Below are 27,202 nucleotides of genomic sequence, written 5' to 3'. Positions count from 1 at the left end.
CTTTGAAGAGATAACAAATAGGTTAGACCAAGGAGAGCCAATGGATGTTATCTATCTTGACTTCCAAAAGGCCTTTGACAAGGTGCCTCACGGGAGACTGCTGAGTAAAATAAGGGCCCATGGTATTCGAGGCAAGGTACTAACATGGATTGACGATTGGCTGTCAGACAGAAGGCAGAGAGTTGGGATAAAAGGTTCTTTCTCAGAATGGCAACCGGTGACAAGTGGTGTCCCGCAGGGTTCAGTGTTGGGGCCACAGCTGTTCTCTTTATATATTAACGATCTAGATGACGGGACTGGGAGCATTCTGGCCAAGTTTGCCGATGATACAAAGATAGGTGGAGGGGCAGGTAGTATTGAGGAGGTGGGGAGGCTGCAGAAAGATTTAGACAGTTTAGGAGAGTGGTCCAAGAAGTGGCTGATGAAATTCAACGTGGGCAAGTGCGAGGTCGTACACTTTGGAAAAAAGAATAGAGGCATGGACTATTTTCTAAACGGTGACAAAATTCATAATGCTAAAGTGCAAAGGGACTTGGGAGTCCTAGTCCAGGATTCTCTAAAGGTAAACTTGCAGGTTGAGTCCGTAATTAGGAAAGCAAATGTAATGTTGTCATTTATCTCAAGAGGCTTGGAATACAAAAGCAGGGATGTACTTCTGAGGCTTTATAAAGCACTGGTTAGGCCCCATTTGGAGTACTGTGAGCAATTTTGGGCCCCACACCTCAGGAAGGACATACTGGCACTGGAGCGGGTCCAGCGGAGATTCACACGGATGATCCCAGGAATGGTAGGCCTGACATACGATGAACGTCTGAGGATCGTGGGATTATATTCATTGGAGTTTAGGAGGTTGAGGGGAGATCTGATAGAAACTTACAAGATAATGAACGGCTTAGATAGGATGGACGTAGGGAAGTTGTTTCCATTAACAGGGGAGACTAGGACGCGGGGGCACAGCCTTAGAATAAAAGGGAGTCACTTTAGAACAGAGATGAGGAGAAATTTCTTCAGCCAGAGAGTGGTGGGTCTGTGGAATTCATTGCCACAGAGGGCTGTGGAGGCCGAGACGTTGAGCGTCTTCAAGACAGAAATTGATAAATTCTTGATTTCTCGAGGAATAAAGGGCTATGGGGAGAGAGCGGGTAAATGGAGTTGAAATCAACCATGATTGAATGGTGGAGTGGACTCGATGGGCCGAATGGCCTTACTTCCGCTCCTATGTCTTATGGTCTTATGGTCTAATGCCAGGAGTATTGTGGGGAAGGCAGATGAGCTGAAGGCGTGGATAGACACATGGAAATATGACATTATAGCCATTAGTGAAACTTGGCTACAGGAGGGGCAGGACTGGCAGCTCAATGTTCCAGGGTTCCAATGTTTCAGGCGGGATAGAGGCAGAGGGATAAAAGGTGGGGGGGTGGCATTGTTGGTCAGGGAAAATGTTACAGTGGTACTCAGGCAGGATAGATTAGGGAGCTTGTCTACAGAGGCCCTATGGGTGGAGCTGAGAAACAGGAAAGGTATGACCACATTAATGGGCTTGTATTATAGACCACCCAATAGTCAGCGAGAATTGGAGGAGCAAATCAGCAGAGAGATAGCTGACAACTGCAAGAAACACAAAGTTGTGATAGTAGGGGATTTTAATTTTCCACATATAGATTGGGACTCGCATACTGTTAAAGATTTAGATGGGGTAGAGTTTGTAAAATGTGTTCAGGAGAATTTTCTACATCAGTATATAGAGGTGCCAACTAGAGAGGATGCGATATTGGATCTCCTATTGGGAAATGAGTTAGGGCAGGTGATGGATGTGAGTGTGAGGGAACATTTTGGATCCAGTGATCATAAAGCCATTAGTTTCAACCTGATCGTGGATAAGGATAGATCTGGTCCTCGGGTTGAAGTTCTGAACTGGAAAAAGGCCAAATTTGATGAAATGAGAAGGGATCTGGGAAGTGTGGATTGGCACAGGCTGTTCTCTGGTAAGGATGTAAATGGAAAGTGGGAGGCCTTCAAAGGAGAAATTTTGAGAGTGCAGAGTTTGTATGTTCCTGTCAGGATTAAAGGCAAAGTAAATAGGAATAAGGAACCTTGGCTCTCGAGGGAGATTGTAACACGGATTAAGAGGAAGAGAGAGTTGTATGAAATGTACAGGCAGCAAGGAACAGATCAGATGCTCGAGGAGTATAAAAAGTGCAAGAAGCTACTTAAGAGGGAAATCAGGAGGGCTAAAAGAAGACATGAGGTTGCTTTGGCAGACAGAGTGAAGGAAAATCCAAAGAGCTTCTATAGGTATGTTAGGAGCAAAAGGATAGTGAGGGATAAAATTGGTCCTCTTGAAGACCAGAGTGGTAGACTGTGTATGGAACCAAAAGAGATGGGGGAGATACTAAATGGTTTTTTTGCATCCGTATTTACTGAGGAAACGGGCATGGAGTCTACGGAAATAGGGCAAACTGGTAGGGAGGCCATGGAACCTTTACAAATTAAAGGGGAGGAGGTGCTCGCTGTCTTGAGGCAAATCAGAGTGGATAAATCCCCAGGACCGGACAGGGTATTCCCACGGACCTTGAGGGAAGCTAGTGTTGAACTTGCAGGGGCCCTGGCAGACATATTTAAAATGTCAGTATTCACGGGGGAGGTGCCGGATGATTGGAGGGTGGCTCATGTTGTTCCGTTGTTTAAAAAAGGTTCCAAAAGAAATCCGGGAAATTATCGGCCAGTAAGTTTGACGTCGGTGGTGGGCAAGTTATTGGAAGGTGTGATAAGGAATAGGATCTACAAATATTTGGATAGACAGGGACTTATTAGGGAGAGTCAACATGGCTTTGTGCGTGGTAGGTCATGTTTGACCAATCTATTAGAGTTTTTCGAGGAGGTTACCAGGAAAGTGGATGAAGGGAAGGCGGTGGATGTTGTCTACCTGGATTTCAGCAAGGCCTTTGACAAGGTCCCTCATGGGAGGTTAGTTAGGAAGGTTCAGTCGCTAGGTATACATGGGGAGGTAGTAAATTGGATAAGACACTGGCTCAATGGAAGAACGATGTGGAGATGCCGGCGTTGGACTGGGGTAAGCACAGTAAGAAGTCTCACAACACCAGGTTAAAGTCCAACAGGTTTATTTGGTAGCAAATACCATAAGCTTTCGGAGCAATGCTCCTTCGTCAGATGGAGTGGTCTCCACTCCATCTGACGAAGGAGCATTGCTCCGAAAGCTTATGATTTCAATGGAAGAAGCCAGAGAGTGGTTGTGGAGGATTGCTTCTCTGAGTGGAGGCCTGTGACTAGTGGTGTGCCGCAGGGATCGGTGTTGGGTCCATTGTTGTTTGTCATCTATATCAATGATCTGGATGATAATGTGGTAAATTGGATCAGCAAGTTTGCTGATGATACAAAGATTGGAGGTGTAGTGGACAGTGAGGAAGGTTTTCAAAGCTTGCAGAGGGATTTGGACCAACTAGAAAAATGGGCTGAAAAATGGCAAATGGAATTTAACGCAGACAAGTGTGAGATATTGCACTTTGGAAGGACAAACCAAAGTAGAACGTACAGGGTAAATGGTAGGACTCTGAAGAGTGCAGTTGAACAGAGGGATCTGGGAATACAGGTACAGAATTCCCTAAAAGTGACGTCACAGGTGGATAGGGTCGTAAAGAGTGCCTTTGGTACATTGGCCTTTATAAATCGGAGTATCGAGTATAAAAGTTGGAGTGTTATGGTAAGGTTATATAAGGCATTGGTGAGGCCGAATTTGGAGTATTGTGTACAGTTTTGGTCACCTAGTTACAGGAAGGATGTAAATAAGATTGAAAGAGTGCAGAGAAGGTTCACAAGGACTTGAGAAGCTGAGTTACAGAGAGAGATTGAATTCCCTGGAGCGTAGAAGATTGAGGGGAGATTTGATAGAGGTGTATAAGATTTTGATGGGTATAGATAGAGTGAATGCAAGCAGGCTTTTTCCGTTGAGGCTAGGGGAGAAAAAAACCAGAGGGCATGGGTTAAGGGTGAAAGGAGAAAAGTTTAAAGGGAATATTAGGGGAGGCTTCTTCACGCAGAGAGTGGTGGGAGTGTGGAATGAGCTGCCGGATACAGTGGTAAATGCGGGGTCACTTTTAACATTTAAGAAAAACTTGGACGGGTTCATGGATGAGAGGGGTGTGGAGGGATATGGTCCAAGTGCAGGTCAGTGGGACTGGACATAAAATGGTTCGGCACAGACAAGAAGGGCCAAAAGGCCTGTTTCTGAGCTGTAATTTTCTATGGTTCTATGGTAAGTGTTGGAATTGGTTGTGGGAGAGCACTTTGGAGATAGTGACCACAATTCGGTGTCTTTTGTTATTGCAATGGAGAGGGAGAGGGCCATGCGGCAGGGCATAGTTTACAATTGGGGGGCGAGGTAATTATGATGCAATCAGGCGGGAATTAGGAAGCATAGGATGGGAACAAAAATTGTCAGGGAAAGGCACTAATGAAAAGTGGAACTTTTTCAAGGAACAAATACTGCGTGTCCTTGATAGGTATGTCCCTGCCAAGCAGAGAGGAAATGGCCGAGTGAGGGAACAATGGATCACAAAAGAGGTGGAATGTCTTGTCAAGAGGAAGAAGGAAGCGTATGTAAGGTTGAGAAAACAAGGTTCAGTTGGCTCGATGGAGGGTTACAAGTTAGCAAGCAATGAGCTGAAAAAGGGGCTTAGGAGAGCTAGGAGGGGGCATGAGAAGTCCTTGGCGGGTTGGATCAAGGAAAACCCCAAGGCTTTTTACTCTTATGTGAGGAATAAAAGAATGACCAGGGTGAGGTTGGGGCCGGTCAAGGACGGCAGTGGGAATTTGTGCATGGAGTCAGAAGAGATAGGAGGGGTGATGAATGAATACTTTTCTTCGGTGTTCACCAAGGAGAAGGGCCATGTTTTTGAGGAAGAGAGGGTGTCACAGGCTGATAGGCTGGAGGAAGTAGATGTTTGGAGGGAAGATGTACTAGCAATTTTGAATAAACTGAAAGTTGATAAGTCCCCTGGGCCTGATGAAATATATCCTAGGAGTCTTTGGGAGGCAAGGGATGAGATAGCAGAGCCTTTGGCATTGATCTTTGCATCCTCACTGTCCATGGGGGTGGTGCCAGAGGACTGGAGAGTGGCGAATGTGGTTCCTCTGTTTAAGAAAGGGAATAGAAATGACCCTGGTAATTATAGGCCGGTTAGTCTTACTTCGGTGGTCGGTAAGTTGATGGAAAAGGTCCTCAGGGATAGGATTTACGACCATTTAGAAAGATGCAGCTTAATCCGTGATAGTCAGCACGGATTTGTGAAGGGCAAGTCTTGCCTCACAAATTTGATAGAATTTTTTGAGGAGGTAACTAAGTATGTAGATGAAGGTAGTGCAGTTGATGTCATATACATGGATTTTAGTAAGGCGTTTGATAAAGTCCCCCATGGTCGGCTTATGAAGAAAGTAAGGATGTGTGGGATAGAGGGAAGTTTGGCCGATTGGATTGGTAACTGGCTATCTAACAGAAGACAGAGGGTGGTGGTGGATGGAAAATTTTCGGACTGGAAACCGGTTACCAGCGGAGTGCCACAGGGATCAGTGCTTGGTCCTCTGCTATTTGTCATTTTTATAAATGACTTGGAGGACGGGGCTGAAGGGTGGATCAGTAAATTTGCTGATGACACCAAGATTGGTGGAATAGTGGATGAGGTGGAGGGCTGTTGTAGGCTGCAAAGAGATATAGATAGGATGCAGAACTGGGCTGAAAAATGGCAAATGGAATTTAACCCTGACAAATGCGAGGTGATTCATTTTGGTAGGACAGATTTAAATGTGGATTACAGGGTCAAAGGTAGGGTTCTGAAGAATGTGGAGGAACAGAGAGATCTTGGGGTTCATATCCATAGATCTCTGAAGGTTGCCACTCAAGTGGATAGAGCCGTGAAGAAGGCCTATAGTGTGTTGGCGTTCATTAACAGGGGGTTTGAGTTTAAGAGCCGTGGGGTTATGCTGCAACTGTACAGGACCTTGGTGAGACCACATTTGGAATATTGTGTGCAGTTCTGGTCACCTCACGATAAGAAGGATGTGGAGACACTGGAAAGAGTGCAAAGGAGATTTACCAGGATGCTGCCTGGTTTGGAGGGTAGGTCTTATGAGGAAAGGTTGAGGGAACTTGGACTTTTCTCTTTGGAGCGGAGGAGGTTGAGAGGAGACTTGATAGAGGTTTATAAGATGATGAGGGGGATAGATAGAGTGAACGTTCAAAGACTATTTCCTCGGGTGAATGGAGTGGTAACTAGGGGGCATAACTATAGGGTTCATGGTGGGAGATATAGGAAGGATATCCGAGGTAGGTTTTTTACTCAGAGTGGTAGGGGTGTGGAATGGACTGCCTGCAGTGATAGTGGAGTCAGAAACTTTAGGAACATTTAAGAAGCTATTGGATCGGCACATGGAGTACTTCGGGATGATAGGGAGGAAATAGCTTGATCTGGGTTTCAGACAAAGCTCAGCACAACAACGTGGGCTGAAGGGCCTGTTCTGTGCTGTACTGTTCTATGTTCTATGTTCTAAATATCTCCTCACCTCCTAATGGTCTATCCTGAATCCTCAAACAGTGACCCCTGGTTCTGAACTCCCTCACCATCGGGAACATCCTCCCTGCAACTATCCTGTGTAGACCTGTTCGAATTTTATAAGTCTCTATGAGATCCCCGCCTCATTCGTCTGAACTCCAGCGAAAACAATCCTAACGTAATCAATCTTTCCTAATACATCAGTCCCGCCATCCCCGGAATCAGCCTGGTAAACCTTCGCTGCACTCTCTCAAGAGCAAGAACATCCTTCCACAGAAAAGGAGACCAAAACTGCACACAAAACTCTGGGTGTGGCCTCACCAAGGCCCTGTATAGTTGCAACAACATATCCCTGCTCCTGTATTCAAAACCTCTCGCAATGAACCTTCTGAACCTCTTTATGCAGTGAGAGCAGTTAAACGATCTCTCCTCAGTGTGAATACGCTGGTGGGCCATTAGATCCTTTTCAAATCCCTCCCACAGTCAGAACATTTGAAGGGCTTCTCATTGGTGTGAGAGAGATTGTGTCCAAGCAAGCTGGGTAACTGAGTGAATCCATTCCCATACATGGAGCAGCTGAACAGTCTCTCTCCGGTATGAACTCACTGGTGTCTCCGCAGATGGGGTAACTGAGTGACTCTCTTCCCAAACACTGGACAGGCAAATGGCCTCACCCCAGTGTGTAATCGCTGGTGTGTCTGCAAATGTGTTAACTGAGTGAATCCCTTCCCACACACACAGCAGGTTTCACTGGTGATCCTGCAGTGTGGATGACCTTCTGAACCTCTTTGTGCAGTGAGAGCAGCTGAATGGTCTCTCCTCAGTGTGCACTTGCTGGTGTGTCTGCAAGTGGGTTAACTGAGTGAATCCCTTCCCGCACACAGAGCAAGTGAATGCCCTCTCTCCAGTGTGACGGCAACAATTAATTTCCAGCCGAGATGAGTGCCTAAATCCCTTCCCACAGTCCCCACATTCCCTTGGTTCCTCCATGGTACAGCTCTCCTTGTGACTCACTTGGTTTGAGGATCAGTTGAAGCCTCGTCCACAAACAGAACACACGTACAATCTCTCCCCGCTATGAATGTTACAATGATTTTTTAGGCTGTGTAACTGGGTAAAGCTCTTTCCACACTCAGTACACTGGAACACTCTCACTCGAGGGTGTGTGTGTGTGTGTATGTGTGTCGGGCCTTTCTAATCACATTGATGTTTAAAGTCTTCAGAAGCAGACAGAACAGAGAAACATTTTTCCTTTGAGAATTGAGGGCTGATGATATTCCAATTTTGATGAACTGAATGACTCTGATATTCAGATCCCGATAAATGGAATGACTGTCAGATTTTGTTGAGAGATTTCTGTCTGTAAATCCTCCACCTTCTGATATCCTATAAAAGGAGTTTACAAATTTCACTGTCAGGACAGGATAAAAAGTCTGAACAGACAATTCCTTTCCTCTCTCATTCCCCAGAAGCTGTAAATCTCCATCCCACACACTCTCCCTCCATTCCCACTCTGCTGTATCTAATATTCACCCTTCTAATTCTCCATATGACCAGAAATAGATAATGTAGTGACAGTATTATATCACAACACTAGAAATAATGATAAATGTACTTTATTACTGAATCATAAATAACATTTGAATATGCAACATATAATACTAAACATATCTCTGAACATATCTCTGTCCTATATTAATTTACTGTCCCCTTAAATGTCAGCCATCTCCTGGGGAAACCAGCCCTTTAATTGTGAACATTAGGAAAGAGACCATCCTTTTAGCCAGACAAATAAATGTGTCAAGCTGAGGGAGCAAAGGATGCCAATGTCTTTAAGAGAGAGAGAGACCTGGGCCAACCTTTCCAGAGTCTGCACCCTCCCTGGATTCACTTCCTTTCTCTTCAGTTGCTACATTGCGGGTCAACCCACAGCACATGGACTGCAGCGATTCAAGAATGTAGCTCAGCACCACTTTCTCAAGGGCAGCGAGGGATTGGCAATAAATGCTGGCCAGCCAGCAACGTCCATGCCCCAAGGATGAATTTAAAAAGTCCCCAATTTCCCCCCAGAATGAGAAAAGAAACGAAAAAGGGGAGTAAAGAAAGTGTTTTACTCACAGATGTTGGCCTCTTTTAAGGTCAAACCAAATAAACAAACTCAAATTAAATCAGGACAAAGTAAAAGGGACAGCTCCCCAAAAGGAGGGGGAACAGCCCGAACAAAAATCAAAGTACAAAGGAAACACTTTTAAAATTAAAATGTGATTATCAGGGTCGATATCGCACCCCAACCCTTGCGGTGCCAAACGGGCGCAGAAAGCATCTACCGCGCCCGTGGACACCGCATGCTCCCTCGCCAGGGACACCCGGCCGCGAACGTAGCCGCGGTAGAGGGGCAGACAGCCAGGATGGACGGCCCCCTCGATCGCCCGCTGCCTGAACCTGTAAATGGCGCGTTTCGCCAGGCCCAGGAGCAGGTTCACCAGGAGGTCGCCATCCCGACCCGCCCTTCTCCACACCAGGTGTCCGTAGATCAGGAGCGTGGGACTGAACTGCAAACAAAACGTTAATAAAAGGTTCTTTAGGAAAACAAAAAGGGAGTGCAACCTAAGACACAAAACATAGACATGGTCCACGGACTCCACAAGGCCACAGAAGGGGCAGTTTTTGGAGCCCGTGAACCAGTGAATCCTACGGTTGTGCGGCACTGCTGCATGCATCACCCTCCACCCCAGGTCCCTGATGTAATTGGGGGAGATCCCTCCGTAGAGGGACCTCCACTGGGGACCTCCTCCGCCCGACGGCAACAAGGCTCGCCAAGGTGTATCCGGGCGACAGGCGAGGAGGCGGTAGTGGAAGGTGTGCAGCAGCAGCCTGTACAGGAAACGCCTCCGCGCGGCGGAAAAAGGCACGGAGGACATTTCCGCGAGGCGGCTCATGCTGTGGGGCACCTCACCCGAGGAGGGGGGTTGAGGCTTTGGGCCAGTGTGGAATTCCGTCCGAGCAGGGGAACGCTCGGGTGGGATCCCACCGCACGCCTGCGCCGCCTCGAGACCACGTGCACTTTCGGGGCCGAGCACGACCGTCCTAAGGTCTTGGATGGCTGTGGCAGCGCACTGGACGGACACCCCCGCGCGCTCAGCCAGCACGCGGGGACTCATCCAGCCCGCCCCTCTGCCATCCAGCATGTTCCCCGATTCTGGCCACCCCGGCGTCCACAGCCCCCCTCTCCGCCAGCCACCTTAAGTCGGATTCCTGAGCAGCGGCTCTCGCACGAGAGCCGCTACTCCTGACGGGGGGGAGCTGCGTCGCGAGGCGACCGTGTTCCAGACAGTGAGGAGGTCCTGGTAAAAGACGGGCAACTCCTGCAGGGCGGTCGAAACACGCCCCAGTTCGATATGCAGGAGCTGCACGTCATAATTCAGGTCGTGCCACTGGCGGAAGAAATACGTCGCCATGGCACACCATCGTGCAGAGGGCTCAACGTAAAGGTACCTCTGCAGGGCCTGGAGGTGGAAGGTCGCTATCTGAGTGCGAAGGCACACCAGACCTTGTCCGCCCTCCTCAAGCGGGAGATGCAGAACCGCGGCAGGGACCCAGTGCAGTCGATTGCCCCAGAAGAACCGCACGAGGGTTCTCTGGATATCGGCGACAAAGCCAGGGGGAGGGGTCAAAGGGACCAGCCGGTATCACAGCATGGAGGCGACCAGCTGGTTTATGACGCGAACTCGCGCCCCGTAGGACAGCACTCGGAGCAGTCCTGTCCAGCGACTCAGGCGAGCGGAGACTTTGGCCTCCAGCTCCCGCCAGTTCGCCGGCCAGGATTCCTCGGCTGGGCAGAGATGGGCCCCCAAGTAGAGGAGGTTGGTCCTGCTCCAGGTGAAAGGCCTGAGCTCCTCCGGAAGGGGTCCGTCTCCTAAGGACCGACAAGGCGTCCGGAGCACTTAGCCCAGTTGATCCTGGCAGAGGACGCGGCAGAGTACACCACCTGGCATTCTCGCATCCTCCGCAGGTCAGCTGGGTCCGTGAACATGAGGAGCACGTCATCGGCGTAAGCTGACAGGACCACCCCTACGTCCGGTCCGCGCAGGGCCAAACCTGACAACCTCCTCCGCAAGAGGCACAGGAATGGCTCCACGCATACGGAATACAGTTGGCCGGACAAGGGGCAGCCCTGCCGTACTCCTCTCCCAAAGCGAGGGGGGCACCGTCAGGGACACTCTGCGGCAGAGTACAGTAATCGGATCCGGGCGACAAAATGCGTCCCGAACCCGAATGCCCGCAGAGTCCCGAGTAAATACTCGTGCTCCACCCTGTCAAACGCCTTCTCCTGATCTAATGACAAGAAGGCGCTCGACAGACCAGCCCTCTGGGAATGATGGATTTGGTCCTGGACGAGGTGGAGATTGTTGTGCGTACAACGGCCCGGGACCGTGTAGGACTGGTCAGGGTGGATCATGTGGTCCAGCACGGATCCAAGGCGTGAAGCCATAGCCTTGGCAAAGATTTTATAATCCGTGCTGAGGAGGGAGACCGGGCACCAGTTTTTGAGGAGGTGGAGATCCCCCTTCTTGGGCAGCAGGGCAATGATGGCCCTGCACCACGAAAGGGGCATCTCCCCGGTAGCAATGCTCTCCCCCAGGACCCCCGCGTAGTCGTTCCCCAGAACGCCCTGAAGAACTCTACTGTCAGCCCGTCCAACCCAGGGGCCTTGCCCCGACTGGGGCCATTGAGGGCGCCGGTCAGCTCGGCCATGGTGATGGGGGCCTCAAGCCTGCCGACGCCCTCCGGGCTGACCTGCGGCAGGTCCTCCCACAGAAGTCTGCGGGCATCCTCGCTGGACGGATCCGGAGAGAAGAGGGAGGTGTAATATTCCCGGGCAATGGCCCAGATGCCCTCCGGATCCGAGACGGGGGAACGTTCGTCAGCCAGCAGCGTAAGGAGCTGCTGACGGTTAGCCCGCCCTCTTTCCAGCGAGTAGAAGAAGGAGGAGCCGCGGTCCAGGTCCACCCGGAACTGGAGCCACGACCTCACATACATGCCCCGAGACCTGGCAAGGTGCAGGTCCCGCAGCGCGCCCTTCTTCTCCCTGTACTCCGAACGCAGGGCCGGGTCCGCGTCGGGCTGACTGAGACGTGCCTCCAGGTCGAGCACCTCCTCCAACTCCTCGAGCCTGGATTTCCGGCTCTTTGTCGACCCCCCTCGCGTACTCCTGACAGAAGGTACGGATGTGAGTCTTGCCCACATCCCACCAGAGCCTCAAGGAGGGGAAGCCTCCCCGCTTCCTTCTCCAGCCGCCCAGAATCGACGGAACGAGTCCAGGAAGCGCTCGTCCTCCAGCAGCGTGTTGTTAAAGTGCCAGTACGCGGACCCCCGCCGGACGCGAGATGGCACAAAGTCCGCCAACACCAGGCTGTGGTCCGTGCACGACACCAGCCGCACGGAGGCCGAAGACGCGCCGGACACGTTCGCCCTCGAAATGTAAAGGCGGTCGAGCCTGGACGCTCCGACTCCAGGCCTCACGTAAGTGAAAGCTCTGGAGCCAGGATGCAGATGTCTCCAGACGTCCACCAAGTCGTGGGTCCCGAGCAGGTCCCGCAACTTCACCATCGCCGGGGTGCGCAGCCAGAGGCCGGTGCGGTCTCGTGCCTCGAGGTACAGTTGAAATCCCCCCCGAGGATAATGCATTCGCCCCCCGCGATGGTGTCGAGATGAGCGGACACTTTCTCGTAGAAAGTCAGTTGCTGCGGTCCGCCGGTTGGGGCGTAGACGTTCAGCAAGTGAATGACCACGCCCCCCTCACGGACCGTCAAGTGCAGCAACCGGCCTGGCACCGGCTCCTTGACCCCCCAGATCTCCGGCTGATAATGCGGGGCCAACAAGATAGCCACCCCACTAGAAGCGAGTGTGAGGTGGCTCATGTAGACCCCCCCTCGCCATTCCAGGAGCCATTGGGCTTCGTCTCCCGGAACGGTGTGGGTTTCCTGCAGGAAACACATCGCATACTTCCCGTCACGGAGGACCGAGAAGTTCTGGAACCTGCGGTGTGGCTCACTGCTGCCGTTGATGTTGAGGCTGGCTATGGTCACCTTCATGTCAGCAGCTTAGTGCCATCGTCACCACTTATCTAAACATGTGGGGGAGCGCTGGCGCAAGACGCACCAGTCCTCTCCCCCTCGGCCCACAGAGGAACTCCACCACCCAACGCCGCCCGGTTTTAGTCAGGCCCGACGCGGCCTGTGAGCAGCGCCAGGTCTGACTAACGGTCGAGGGCTAGCCGGACACTGTCAGGGCAACCAGAATGTTGTTTCAGAAAAACCCTGAGTTCCCTGGAGGGGATGAGGGACGACTCAGTGGGGGGAACGAGGGAGTCCCCCGCCTCGCTCCGGGCAGACTCTAGAAATGCCTCCATGCCCACCACCGAGCCGCTGACCTCTTCAGAGCAATCGCCCCTCAACTCCGAGTCCCCCGCCACAGGACGTACGGCGGGCGGCATGGAGCCGCCAACTAGCCCCAACTCCACCCCAATCCCACCCCCAGGATCGGCGGAGGAGGGGTTCCCCCCGGGCTCCTCTTCCCTGGTTTGTTGGTTCGAGGGCGGCGGCAGCAGCTCAGTCCCCCGCTCCGCCCCAGACGCCTGGACACCCCTCAAGCCCAGAGAAATCTCCGGACCCAAATCGGGAGTGTCCAGCGTCCAAGGTTGGGACGGAGAGGAAGAGACCAGTTCCTCGCCACGGCCGCCCGGGGACATGAACATCGGGGTGCTGCCCCAGTCCCCCGGCAGGCTGAAATAGAACTCCGGGTTGAAATCGACCGGGTGGAACGAAGCCACGGGGGCTCCGCTCCCACCCGGCCCCGGGGAGTCCTGCCCGGGGGACTGGGCAGCATCTGTTTAGTTTTGCTTTGTTTCTTGCCCCCACTCTGGGGACCAGGCGTAAAAACGGGTGGGGGCGTGGCAGGAGATGATGCAAATGGGGAGCGGGGCCCACAGTCCTCAAACCCCATGGCTCCCGAGGGGCTGCGCCTCTTTTTGTTGTCCTGCCCACAGGCAGGAGACGCCCCTCGCACCCCACCCCTCTTTGCCTTGCCACGCCCCTTTCGCCTCCCCGTCACGTCCCCATGAGGCGTCGGTTTTGCCGGCTGTGCCGGCTCGGGGTCGCCAACCCCCCCATGCCCGGACCCGGGATCCTGTGCATCCGCGCCCCCGGGCCCAGCACTAGGCCCCGGAGAGCCCACAGGCCCGGCAGATGGTGGTGGAGGGGGGGGGGGGGGTCGCAGGTGGAAACAGAATCAATCCCCGAGCCGGCTGCCGGGGTGACTGGGGTAGTGGGGGCCGGGGTTCCGGTACCCCCCTTTTTCTTTTTTAAGCGACTTTTACTCTGGGCCTTCTGGCCACGCGGAGGCTCCGCTCCCCCCCCCCCCCGGCAGCTGAGGTGGCAGTTGCTGCCGGCACGGCCTCCCCTTGCGGGGGGCCAGGTGGTACTCGGTTAGGGGGAGAGGGGGCTGCGGTGCCAGCTGCGGCCGTCCTGGGTTGGGGGTCGGCGGCCATGGAGGCGGGGCAGTTCTTTCTAATGTGCCCCGCCTCCTTACAGGCATGGCACCGCACACCGTCCGCGGACCAGAAGACCCGGTACGTGGTTCCCTCGAAGGGGATACTAAACCCTCCCTCCAGGACCTCCTCCTGGGCCAGGCGGACAAATACCTGGTGCCGGAAGAAGTAGACATGGCGGAGGGAGGGGTCCCGAAGGCCGAGCGGGATCGGCGCCACCCCGGACCTGACCTCCCCCAGTAGATGGAGGTGGGGGAGGAGGAGCTCCACGGGTAGGAAGGGCGGGACGTTCGATAATACAATCTTATGGGCGGTGGCCTCCAAAGGGTCCACCGCCAGGAACGTCCCGCCCACCGTGAGCCCCTTTTCCAGGGCGAGGTGGACCGCCCGCTCGGCCTTCAAAAAGAATACGGCCCGGCCGTACATCTTGGAGGCCGCGACAATGGCTGAGGAGCCGACAACCCCAGCCATTGCCTTCACGCAGGCCTCGATGGACATGTCGGGGTGGGCGTAGCACTTTACCCCGAGCTGTCTGGTAATCAAGGAGAACGGTGGCAGGGCCTTGGGAGCGGCGGGGGCTCTGGGTGCCACCACACCCGCATAGGTGGGCCGAGAAGGCCCTGCCACCGGTGACGCTGGCGATGCCGCCATCATGAATAAGGGAGTGCTCCGCCCACCCCGAGACTGCCCAGATGCACGGCGGCGTATATGAGGAGGAAAAAATAAGGGAGGGTGGGGTAGGTGGGTGGGGGTCCAGGTGCTGTCTCCCCGGAGCTAGAGAGGGAGAGAGGAGGTCGGAGGAGCAGGAGGGAGGATGAGGGACAAGGCACGGGGGAGGGCCGGTGCCCCAGTCAGGAGGAAAGAGGGGAGGGGGTGCCGGTGTTGGGGGCAGCAGCAGTGGGTGGGGGGCTTTACTCCTCCAGCCCTTTCGGGCACAAACAGTTCAAGTCCACGGTGTCTTCACCACCCCCCCCCCCCACCCCCCCCCCACCCCCGCCACTGCTGGAAAAACTAACAGTCTCAGTGGACTTCTTGTGGTGGACCTCAGTTGTGCCTTTGTCCTATATGGACCACCGTTGTGTGTGTTTGTCATACCTGGACACATCCCCTTCCAGTTTGGCTCCTCCCCTCGGCACCTAGTATAAAGGTGGCTGTCTCCTCCCCCTTGTTCAGTCCAGGTTGGTTATTTGTTGGGATCTGCTCCTGATTCTGTTGTGAATAAAAGCCTACACCTGTATTGGCACACCGGTAGTCTTTCGCCTTATTGATAGCGCATCACTTCCCCCCCCCTTCCCTTTCAGTCACTCCGCGTCCTCACTCCCTCTCTCCCTCCAGGGAGAGAGCACCCTCCAGTGGACAGTCGGATGGACAGCAGACAGGCAGTCAGGTAGGACGGACGGCAGGCCGGCATGCAGTCCAGACAGCAGGCAGGCAGGCAGGCCAGAAGGCAGGCAGGCCAGACAACAGGCAGGCAGGCCAGACGATAGGCAGGCACGCAGGCCAGACAACAGGCAGGCAGGCCAGATGGCAGGCAGGCAGGCCAGACTACAGGCAGGCAACAGATCACCTCCCTCCCCCTTCCCTCCCTTCGTTCCTGCAGGAAGCCAATAACAAAAAAACGGGCGTCTCCCGTGAGCAAGCTCTGTAAACAAAAAGTGTTACTCACAGTTGTTCGAGACAGAACGAATGAACAAAGCAAAGTATCTGCCCGGTGTCGAGCCGGGGACCTTTTGTGTGTCAGGCGAACGTGATAACCACTACACCACAGAAACAACCTCTCTGATGTTGGCCGACAGGAGGAAGTTTGAGTCTGTGTGAAGCTCAATCTTCATTCAGAGGGAGAGGAGCAGCAGCTTTGCTGGGCCGTGATGAGCAGGTGAACAAGCTCATTGTCCAGCTTCCGCATTCAGACAATGGCGGAGCTCTGATTGGTTGGAGGAGCAGAGTCCTTCCGGTCCTTCAACTCTTCCCATTGGCCTACACCTCAGCATGAAGGTCAGGGGTTAGGCCCCGTACATGCGCAGCAGCCCCTCTCCCTTGCACACGCGCAGTCGCCCACCGTGGGGAGGGGGAGATCACTGAGCGGCTTCTCACTCTGGCAAGAGCCGTCAGCCGGTTGCCTGGAAACCTTGGCTCGAGAAGGTGTGGGGGTAGGGGGAGTGATGGGTGGGGGCGGGGCTCCCGTGTCCGCACGCCGGGCCTGCGGAACCTGGCGACGTCACGCAGAGTGATTTCTATTGGCGAATTCGGACAGGGCTCCATTGTGACGTCGCAGCAGAAGTTAGCCAATGAGCTTCAGACTAAAACTTCCTCCTCTGAGCAACATCAGTGAGGGTCAGGATGGCGACCTCCTCGTGAACCTGCTCCTGGGCCTGGCAAAACGTGCCATTTACCGGTCCAGGCTGCGGGCGATCGAGGGGGCCGTCCATCCTGACTGTCTTCCCCTCTACCGCGGCTACGTTCGCGGCCAGGTGTCCCTGGAGAGGGAGCATGCGGTGTCCACGGGCGAGGTTGACGCTTTCCGCGCCCGCTGGGCACCGCAGGGGTTGGGGTGCATTATTGACCCTAATAATCACATTTTAATTTGATGTTTTTAAGTTTCCTTTGTACTTTGATTTCTGTTCGGGCTGTTCCCCCTCCTTTTTGGGGAGCTGCCCCTTTTACTTTGTCCTGATTTAATCTGAGTTTGTTTATTTGGTTTGGTTTGACCTAAAAAGAGGGCAACATCTGTGAGGAAATCAGTGTCTCCCCCTTTCCATTTCTTTTCTCATTCTGGGGGAAATTGGGGACTTGCAGCAACTGAAGAGAAAGGAAGTGAATCCAGTCTGTATATTGCACACATTTTTAGTCCAATCATATAGACATATATCTGTCTGGCGCCAGAAGAGAAAATGCTTGGAAAATCTCAGCAGCTCTGGCAGCATCTGTAAGGAGAGAAAAGAGCTGACGTTTTGAGTCCATATGACCTTTTGTCAAAGCTTTCATCTGTCTGGCAGTCTACATGGAGATTTTCAGCTCTCAGTGTCCAGGACAGGATGTGGAGATACTGGCATTGGACTGGGGTAAACACAGTAAGAAGTCTCACAACACCAGGTTAAAGTCCAACAGGTTTATTTGGTAGCACAAGCTTTCGGAGCGCTGCCCCTTCAACAGGTGAGTGAGGGGCTGTGTTCACAAACAGGTCATACATAGATACAGACTCAATTTATAAGATAAGTATTGAGGAGGTGGGGAGGCTGCAGAAAGATTTAGACAGTTTAGGAGAGTGGTCCAAGAAGTGGCTGATGAAATTCAACGTGGGCAAGTGCGAGGTCGTACACTTTGGAAAAAAGAATAGAGGCATGGACTATTTTCTAAACGGTGACAAAATTCATAATGCTAAAGTGCAAAGGGACTTGGGAGTCCTAGTCCAGGATTCTCTAAAGGTAAACTTGCAGGTTGAGTCCGTAATTAGGAAAGCAAATGTAATGTTGTCATTTATCTCAAGAGGCTTGGAATACAAAAGCAGGGATGTACTTCTGAGGCTTTATAAAGCACTGGTTAGGCCCCATTTGGAGTACTGTGAGCAATTTTGGGCCCCACACCTCAGGAAGGACATACTGGCACTGGAGCGGGTCCAGCGGAGATTCACACGGATGATCCCAGGAATGGTAGGCCTGACATACGATGAACGTCTGAGGATCGTGGGATTATATTCATTGGAGTTTAGGAGGTTGAGGGGAGATCTGATAGAAACTTACAAGATAATGAACGGCTTAGATAGGATGGACGTAGGGAAGTTGTTTCCATTAACAGGGGAGACTAGGACGCGGGGGCACAGCCTTAGAATAAAAGGGAGTCACTTTAGAACAGAGATGAGGAGAAATTTCTTCAGCCAGAGAGTGGTGGGTCTGTGGAATTCATTGCCACAGAGGGCTGTGGAGGCCGAGACGTTGAGCGTCTTCAAGACAGAAATTGATAAATTCTTATGGTCTTATAATGGTTGGAATGCGAGTCTTTACAGGTAATCAAGTCTTAAAGGTACAGACAATGTGAATGGAGAGAGTGTTAAGCACAGGTTAAAGAGATGTGTATTGTCTCCAGCCAGGACAGTTAGTGAGATTTTGCAAGCCCAGGCAAGTCGTGGGGGTTACAGATAGTGTGACATGAACCCAAGATCCCGGTTGAGGCCGTCCTCATGTGTGCGGAACTTGGCTATCAGTCTCTGCTCAGCGACTCTGCGTTGTTGTGTGTCGTGAAGGCCGCCTTGGAGAACGCTTACCCAAAGATCAGAGGCTGAATGCCCCTGACTGCTGAAGTGCTCCCCAACAGGAAGGGAACACTCCTGCCTGGTGATTGTCGAGTGGTGTTCATTCATCCGTTGTCGTAGCGTCTGCATGGTCTCGCCAATGTACCATGCCTTGGGACATCCTTTCCTGCAGCGTATCAGGTAGACAACGTTGGCCAAGTTGCAAGAGTATGTACCGTGTACCTGGTGGATGGTGTTCTCACGTGAGATGATGGCAGCCGTGTCGTTGATCCGGCACATCTTGCAGAGGTTGCTGTGGCAGGGTTGTGTGGTGTCGTGGTCACTGTTCTTCTGAAGGCTGGGTAGTTTGTTGCAGACAATGGTCTGTTTGAGGTTGTGCGATTGTTTGAAGGCAAGAAGTGAGGGTGTGGGGATGGGCTTGGCGAGATGCTCCGAGAGCTTGTGCTACCAAATGAACCTGTTGGACTTTAACCTGGTGTTGTGAGACTTCTTACTGTCCAGGACAGGAAGCAGTGAGCATGCATCTGTCAATCAGCCTGAATCAGCACCTTCAGGAGAATTGGGAGGGTGACTATGAGGTACAGCAAAGTGAGAATGGAGGGAGAGTGTGTGGGATGGAGATTCACAGCTTTTGGGGAATGAGAGAGGAAAGAATGTTCCATATAATTGTCTGTTCCGAATTTCTATCCTGTACCAACAGTGATGACTTTTGTAAACTTTTACAGGATTTCAGAAAGTGAGGACTTATAGACAGAAATCTGAAACTAATCTTTACATCAAAATCTGACAGATTCACTGAATCCATCGGGACCATCAAGAGCCTTTGAATCCAAAAGGTGAAAATCTTTCTTCTGTTTGCTTCAGAAGGCTTTAAACGTCAGTGTGACTGGAAAAGCACTGAAGCACGTGCACACACACACACACACACACACACACACACAGAGTGAGATTGTTCCTGTGCACTGACTGTGGAAATAGCTTTAACCAGTTACACAGCCTGAAAAAATATCATAACATTCACAGCGGGGAGAAACTGTACATGTGTTCTCTATGAGATTTAACTGATTGTTTAACCTGGAGTGTCACAAACACCAGCATCATTGAGAGACAGTGAAAATGTGGGGACTGTGGGAAAGGATTCAGGGTCCCATCTCAGCTGGAAATTCATCGACGCAGTCACACTGGAGAGAGACCATTCACCTGATCTGACTGTGGGCAGGGATTCACTGAGTTATCCAACCTGCTGAGACACCAGCGAGTTCACACTGGGGAGAGTCCATTTACCTGCTCTGATTGTGGGAAGGGATTTACTCAGTCATCCAGCCTGCTAGCGAGTTCATACTGGGGAGAGACCGTTCATCTCTTCTGATTGTGGGAAGGGATTCCTTGAGTCAAGCAGCCTGATGAGTCACAAGCGAATTCATACTGGCGAGAAACCATTCACCTGCTCTGTGTGTGGGAAGGTTTTCACTCAGCCATCCCACCTCTGCCAGACCAGCGAGTTCACAAGTAGAAACATAGAAACCCTACAGTGCAGAAGGAGGCCATTCGGCCCATCGAGTCTGCACCGACCACAACCCCACCCAGGCCCTACCCCCACATATTTACCCGCTAACTACACATCTCAGGGACAATTTTTTTTAACCTGGCCAATCAACCTAACCCGCACATCTTTGGACTGTGGGAGGAAACCGGAGTACCCGGAGGAAACCCACGCAGACACGAGGAGAATGTGCAAACTCCACACAGACAGTGACCCGAGCCGGGAATCGAACCCAGGACCCTGGAGCTGTGAAGCAGCAGTGCTAACCACTGTGCTACCGTGCCGCTGAGACACCAGTGATGATAAGGATTGGATTCTGCTGTTATTGCTGCTGTTAATCACATCCAGGGACTGAACCATGTTCATTCTGACAGTTGGTGAAGTGGGAGGGTCGGAGGGTTTCTTTCTGCCTCTGACTGGTCAGTCTCACGACTTTGCTTCCAGTGGGCTCTTTGTTCCTGGGAGAGCACATTGTCACTGAAATAATCTGCAAAAGCTGATGAAGGACATTTACTTTGTCCTGGATAATAAATAGTATCTTTCCATGATGACAAGCAGATTAAAATAAATACAGAATGTAGCCAGGTGGCTAAATGCTAAACATCCCAAAGCACGATGGGAAAAGTAGCCAATCTTAGGCTGTGAAAGCAGTTGTAGCTGCTGAAGCAACCTGTTGAGGAAGCAGTGTGTGATAAGATGTACTCAACATGAAACTTGCTGCAGCTGTGAAGATTGCTAGGCAAGGACAGATGAGAAGAACAAGAACAACAGATGTGTCCTGTGTTTGCAACTGGGAAAGGACAAACTGATGAACCCAGACCATGGGTGTATGTGGCTAAGAATATTTTTTTATGCTGGGGAAAACTGGATGCCAAGGGAGAGGCTGGGAACCTCTGCAGCAAAAACTTCCAGGAACAACCATCGTGTAATGGAATCCTGGATCCGGGACTCAGAAGATGATGACCCGTCAGAAGTAGAGTGATCGACAGACATTGTAGTGGGTAGTATTTGGGTCCAAGCTGTGAGTCTTGTGGTTCATTGTAACAAGTAATTAATATTCTAAGAAGTGGAATAAAGAGCAGTTCAGTGTTTATCTTGTGTCTTAAATGTTTAGAACAAGTTGTATAAAATATCTTGTGTTAGTGTTTCTTTGTCTGCCACATCAGTTGATACCCTTGTCTGAGGGTCAACATTTGGCATCCTTGGGTGGCACGGTTAAGTGATTATCTTCCCTCTCAACCTTCCAATGTTTAAACATAATCAAAGTATCCATTTGATACATCAAATTCATAATGATACCAATAATAACAATGTGTGAAGCAATTCTTATCCAAGAATGTATCTACGTTTGTATCCCAATTCCAAATATCCCACCCGTTGGTTATTCGAATTATTTCAATCTTTTGCCCGGTTCTCTCAGCATTCTGAACGATTCTGACAAATGTTTGGTGAGTTTTAGCCAGCTGTTTATTTGATTCATCGCAAGTCCTCAGGTAAAAGCTTAATGTTAGCGAAAGGGTTAATAATCACGCAAGATTAAAGATGACATAAGCTGCTAAATTCTCAAAGACAGGGGAAATCTGAGAAACCAGATGTCCTAATTCTAAGCAGACCCAGATAAGAGTCAAGGACCATAAAACTGTCAATTACTGGGGAGGTTTCAGTTTCAGTCACACAGTTTACAAACAAGACTTTAATTGAACCATGTGCAATTGCAGCTAGTCAATGTCTGTTTAAACAAGGGACAATGGACAAGAAAGTTGATATACCCCTGATCAGACATATATCTATCATACCCGTGTCTAGAGGTTGGTAGAATAAAGTAGTGGCACAATGGTTAGCACTGCTGCCTCACAGCGCTAGGGACCCGGGTTCGATTCCAGCCTTGGGTCACTGTCTGTGTGGAGTTTGCACGTTCTTCCCGTGTCTGCGTGGGTTTCCTCCGGGTGCCCCAGATTCCTCACACAGTCCGAAAGACGTGCTGGTGAGGTGCATTGGCCATGCTAGATTCTCCCTTCGTGTACCCGAGCAGGCGCCGGAGTGTGGTGACTAGGGGATTTTCACAGTAGCTTCATTGCGGTGTTAATGTAAGCCTACTAGTGACTAATAAATAAACTTTACTTTTACTTTACAAGAGAAAATATGTGTTCGATGATATAATTAAGTAGATGTTACAGGGAGTTATAATAAGCTAGAGAAATTTCATATAACCATTGTAAGAAGTCTCATTCACTCCATCAGTGTCTTAAACCCCATGGTTATATGATGTGCAGATGCTGGTGTTGGACTGGATGGGCACAGTATTAAGTCTCACAACACTAGGTAAAGTCCAACAGGTTTATTTGGAATCATGAGCTTTCGGAGCGCTGCTCCTTCATCAGGTGAGTGGGCAGGTGATGGAGCAGTGCTCCGAAAGCTCGTGATTCCAAATAAACCTGTTGGACTTTAACCTAGTGTTGTGAGACTTCTTACTGTGCCCACCCCAGTCCAACACCAGTATCTCCACATCATATAACCATGGGGTTTAAGATACTAAAGGAGTGAATGACCTTAGATTAGAAGATGTATTAACAAAGAACTGTCAGCATAAAGGCAGTTTGAATAAGTAACCAATATTTCTCATTTAATGTGTTTGGATTTTAAAATGCATGCAGTGTATTTCTTAAGGTAATTCTGTAAGCTTGTCAATGGCCAAATACTGCAGGGTCTGATGGGATAAGACATTTAGAGGAGTGCTCCATTTCGCGGAACAATGGGCCGACTAAATGTGGAGGTTTTTATCAGCAGATATTAGGAACAAGATGGCTCCCAATGCCATCTTGTGAATAGAGCGAGACAAGCTTATGCTGATAATGCGGGTGCAACAAGACATAAGAATTCTTAACCATAGAACCATAGAAAATTACAGCTCAGAAACAGGCCTTTTGGCCCTTCTTGTCTGTACCGAACCATTTTTTGCCTAGTCCCACTGACCTGCACTTGGACCATATCCCTCCACACCCCTCTCATCCATGAACCCGTCCAAGTTTTTCTTAAATGTTAAATTTACTACTTTATCCAGCAGCTCATTCCGCATTCCCACCACTCTCTGCGTGAAGAAGCCCCCCCCTAATATTCCCTTTAAACTTTTCTCCTTTCACCCTTAACCCATGCCCTCTGGTTTTTTTTCTCCCCTTGCCTCAGTGGAAAAAGCCTGCTTGCATTCACTCTATCTATACCCATCAAAATCTTATACACCTCTATCAAATCTCCCCTCATTCTTCTACGCTCCAGGGAATAAAGTCCCAACCTATTCAATCTCTCTCTGTAACTCAGCTTCTCAAGTCCCGGCAACATCCTTGTGAACCTTCTCTGCACTCTTTCAACCTTATTTACATCCTTCCTGTAACTAGGTGACCAAAACTGTACACAATACTCTAAATTCGGCCTCGCCTTAGATAACCTTACCATAACACTCCACTAATACTGTACTGTAGCGCTTCTCGGCCTTTTGGCTAAGATTAAATGTAGTATCGACATGCTGTACTTGGTTGAAGTCATTAGGTTACATTTTAGCTTCATTTGAAGCAATTTTTTAAAGCAGCATCTCAGCCTTTTGGCTAAGATGCAAATGAGATCAAGCCTTAGAGGAAGAGCTATGCCTACTCCAATCAGCTTGGATCATGTAGATCAAGACCAGGACAGGAGGTGAGAGCCCTGTCTTGTCAGCTTGGATCGGGAATGTCTCACTTGTTGAGACTCTGAATTGGACTTGATTGGATTGAATTGGATTTTTAAAAAATACTGTACTGTAGCTACGTTATATATTTCCAGTCATTCATTTCTTGCCGATTAGAATCATTAGTGTTTGGATTTCTCTTCCACAGGGATCAGTGGAGGCTGAGGGTCATTGAATATATTCCAGGATGAGTTAGACTGATTTTTGATTGATAAAGGAGTCAAGCGTTATGGGGAACAGGTAGGAAAATGGAGAGAAAGTTAAGATGAGCAGGGATTTCCTCACTCAAGGGTGTGGTGAAGGTTTGGGATTCTGCGCCCAGGACTGTGGAGCCTCAGTCATCAAGAATTTTCAAGACAGAGATTGATAAGTTTTGAGATATTGAAGACATCGAGTGATCTGGGGGATAGTGTGGGAAATGGTGCTGAGGTAGATTGGCCAATTCTGAATGAATGGTTCGAGCAGTTGGAGGGCTAATTGGCCAGCTGCAGCTCCTGTTATGATTCCTGTGTGCTGGACAGAAAACAACATGGATCTGTCAATCAGCCTCAATCAGCACCTTCAGGAGAATTGGGAGGGTGAATATTAGATACAGCAGAATGAGAATGGAGGGAGAGTGTGTGGGATGGAAATTTACAGCTCTTGGGGAATGAGAGAGGAAAGAATGTTCCATTGAAATTAGAATTGTCTATTCTGACTATCGTATACTGACCGCAATGACTTTTGTAAACTCATTTTGCAGCATATTGAAAGAGAAATCACAGGCCGAAATCTCAAACATCACTTCTAGATCTGACAGAGTCATATTCCTTGGGATCTGAATATCACTGGCCTTTAAATCCAGAAGGAGAAATGATTGTTGGGTCGGTCGATTTGAAAAGATTTCAAACATCAGTGTGACTGGAAAAACACCAACAAACTGCCACACTCGAGTGAGAGTGTTCCAGTGCACTGACTGAAGAGCTTTAACCAGTTACACAGCCTGAATAAATATCACACCTTTCACAGCGGGGAGAGATTGTACTCGTGTTCTGTGTGTGGACGAGGCTTCAACTGATTGTTCACCCAAGAGAAAGGCAAGGACACCTGCACAATGGAGAAACCATGCGAATGTGTTGACTGTGGGAAGAGATACAGAGCCCCATCTCAGCTAGAGGTTCATCGGCGTAGCCACACTGGGGAGAGCCCGTTCAGCTGCTCTAAGTGTGGGGAGGAATTCGCATGGTCATCTGTCCTGCGGACACACCAACGAGTTCACACTGGAGAGAGGCCATTCACCTGCTCTCAATGTGGGGAGAGATTCATGCGGTCATCCCACTTGCAGACACACCAGCGAGTTCACACAGGGGAGAGGCCGTTCACCTGCTCTCAGCGTAGGAAGGGATTCACTCAGTTATCCTGCCTGCGAACACACCAGCGAGTTCACACTAGGGAGAGGCCATTCACCTGCTGTCAGTGTGGGACGGGATTCATTCGGTCAACACACCTGCAGAGGCACCAGCAAATTCACACTGAGGAGAAACCGTTCACCTGCTCTCAGTGTGGGAAGGGATTCACTCTGTCACCTCACCTACAGACACACCAGTGAGTTACACTGGGAAGACGCCATTCACCTGTTCTCAATGTGGGAAGGGATTCAGAGTTTCATCCCACCTGCTGAGCCACCAAGTTCACGAGTGATTCCAGGGGTTGGATCCTGCTGTTATTATTTCAGCTCTCAATTACATCCAGGACTGCATTTTGTTCATTCTCACAGTTGGTTAATGGGAAGGGTCGGAGGGTTTCTTTCTGCTGGACTGGCCGGTCTCACGACTTTGCCTTGAGTGGGCTGGTGTTCTTTGAGTCTTGTTGCGAATACCTGGTTTCAAATTTCACAAGGATTACAGAGTGACCGGGTGTTAGGAAATTCAGAGATATTTAGTCAGCATTTCTGTTTGGAACCCCCCCAAATGCCCATCCAATTTCCTTTGTAATTGTTTATTGTCTCCACTTCCTCTGCCCTCGTAGGCAGCGAGTTCCAGGTCATTACCATTCGCTGCAACAAAATATTCTTCCTCACATCACCCCCTGTATCTCTGACCCAAAGCCTTAAATCTGCCTCTCTCTCACCCTTGTCTCATCAGCTATTGAGAAGAGCTTTTCTTTGTCCATCTTATCTAAACCCGTCAGAATCTTGTCCACCTCGATCAAATCTCCCCTCAACCTCCTTTGCTCCAAGGGGAACAACCCCAGCCTGACATCAACAATAAAGAACAAACTAACAGAATATATTAATACCTGAAATCAAGTGGGAATGTTTAATTTCTGTTTTAATGTTATTGTGAATATATTGTTCTGGACAATAAAGGAATTGGAATAACTCAGCTTGGGTGTGGTTGAATGGAATATATCAATCTGGTATCCACTTACTGTCGAGTGCAAGTCTGGAATGTGTAACTGGAATTCACTCCCGAACAGCACTGTGGGTGTACTTACACCTCAGGCACTGTAGCAGTTCTAGAAGGCAGTGTTGGGGTTGACCATGGCCGAGGCAGCTACACACAGCCACATATTCTGTTATAATTGAAGGGCTGCAGATTGAATGTGAGGCATTATGGGACTGGACTATCTTGACCACATTCCTGTGACTGCTCAGTTTCTGCAATCACGGACCATTAAAGCTGCTCAGCAGGGCCCCGACAGAGGACCCGGTGAGAATATTTACTTAGAATGAGTTAGAATTAAACTTATTCCAGGACCGGCTGGTGTTCAGCGGCTGAGATACCCAAATCTGTAAAAAGGGGGATCTGACCAATCAACAAACAGTGGTAGGTAGTTGGTTAAGAAGTTAAGAAGCGTTCTCAGGAATTGTTTAAATTATTTTATCATAAATTTGTGATAAGAACTGTGAGGGACTTGTGACCCGATAGTCGGCGAAGTGACGGTATACTCCAAGTAGCACTGGACTGAAAAACGGACCTCTGCGAGTAGATTCTAATGGTTATAATCCTGCCCAAGCATGGCCAGTGAAAAATTAGAGCTCGAGTGGGGACCGGACAGGTCTCTTACCTGACATTTGGAAACAAAGCACAAGAAACCTATTGATAAAATGATTAGAGAATAGAGCCAATGTTTCGCGTCTGGATGACCATTCATAAAAGCTCTTATGAAAGGTTATGCAGACTCAAAATGTTGGCTCTATTCTCTCTCCACGGATGCTGTCAGACCTGCTGAGATTTTCCAGCATTTTCTGTTTTTGTTTCAGATTCCAGTATCCACAGTATTTTACTTTTATGATAAAATAATTAGGTCTGATTGGAATCATAGAATCCTACAAAATAGAAGGAGGCCATTCGGCCCAGCGAGTCTGCACCGAACACAATCCCACCCAGGCCCCATGTGTTTACCCTAGCTAGTCCCCCTTACACAAAGGGGCAATTTACCATTGCCAATTCACCTAACCCGCACACCTTTGGACTGTGGGAGGAAACCAGAGCACCTGGATGAAACCCACGCAGACACGGGAAGAACGTGCAAACTTCGCAATGACAGTGACCCAAACCGGGAATCGAACCCAGGTCCCTGGCACTGTGAGATA

General features: G+C 50.2%; 2 protein-coding genes across 2 annotated transcripts in view; both read left to right on the top strand.

The window, feature by feature from the left end:
• LOC144510909 (uncharacterized) overlaps window positions 1–27,202 on the top strand; it is a 134,526-nt gene that overhangs the window by 83,196 nt on the left and 24,128 nt on the right. Inside the window, exons 4-5 of the mRNA XM_078240965.1 lie at window positions 13,163–13,327; window positions 19,744–19,873. Coding sequence (XP_078097091.1) covers window positions 13,163–13,327; window positions 19,744–19,873 — 295 coding nt within the window. The remainder of the gene's footprint in view (window positions 1–13,162; window positions 13,328–19,743; window positions 19,874–27,202) is intronic.
• Window positions 16,173–25,989, top strand: LOC144510483 (uncharacterized). The gene is made up of 2 exons (XM_078239939.1): window positions 16,173–16,257; window positions 24,368–25,989. Exon 2 carries the CDS (start codon window positions 24,719–24,721, stop codon window positions 25,211–25,213), a length of 495 nt encoding a protein of 164 aa, XP_078096065.1. The 5' UTR covers window positions 16,173–16,257; window positions 24,368–24,718; the 3' UTR covers window positions 25,214–25,989.

Source organism: Mustelus asterias, chromosome 23 (genome assembly GCF_964213995.1).
Source record: "Mustelus asterias chromosome 23, sMusAst1.hap1.1, whole genome shotgun sequence".
NCBI lineage: Eukaryota > Metazoa > Chordata > Chondrichthyes > Carcharhiniformes > Triakidae > Mustelus > Mustelus asterias.
This window is presented reverse-complemented; position numbering and strand designations above follow the sequence as displayed.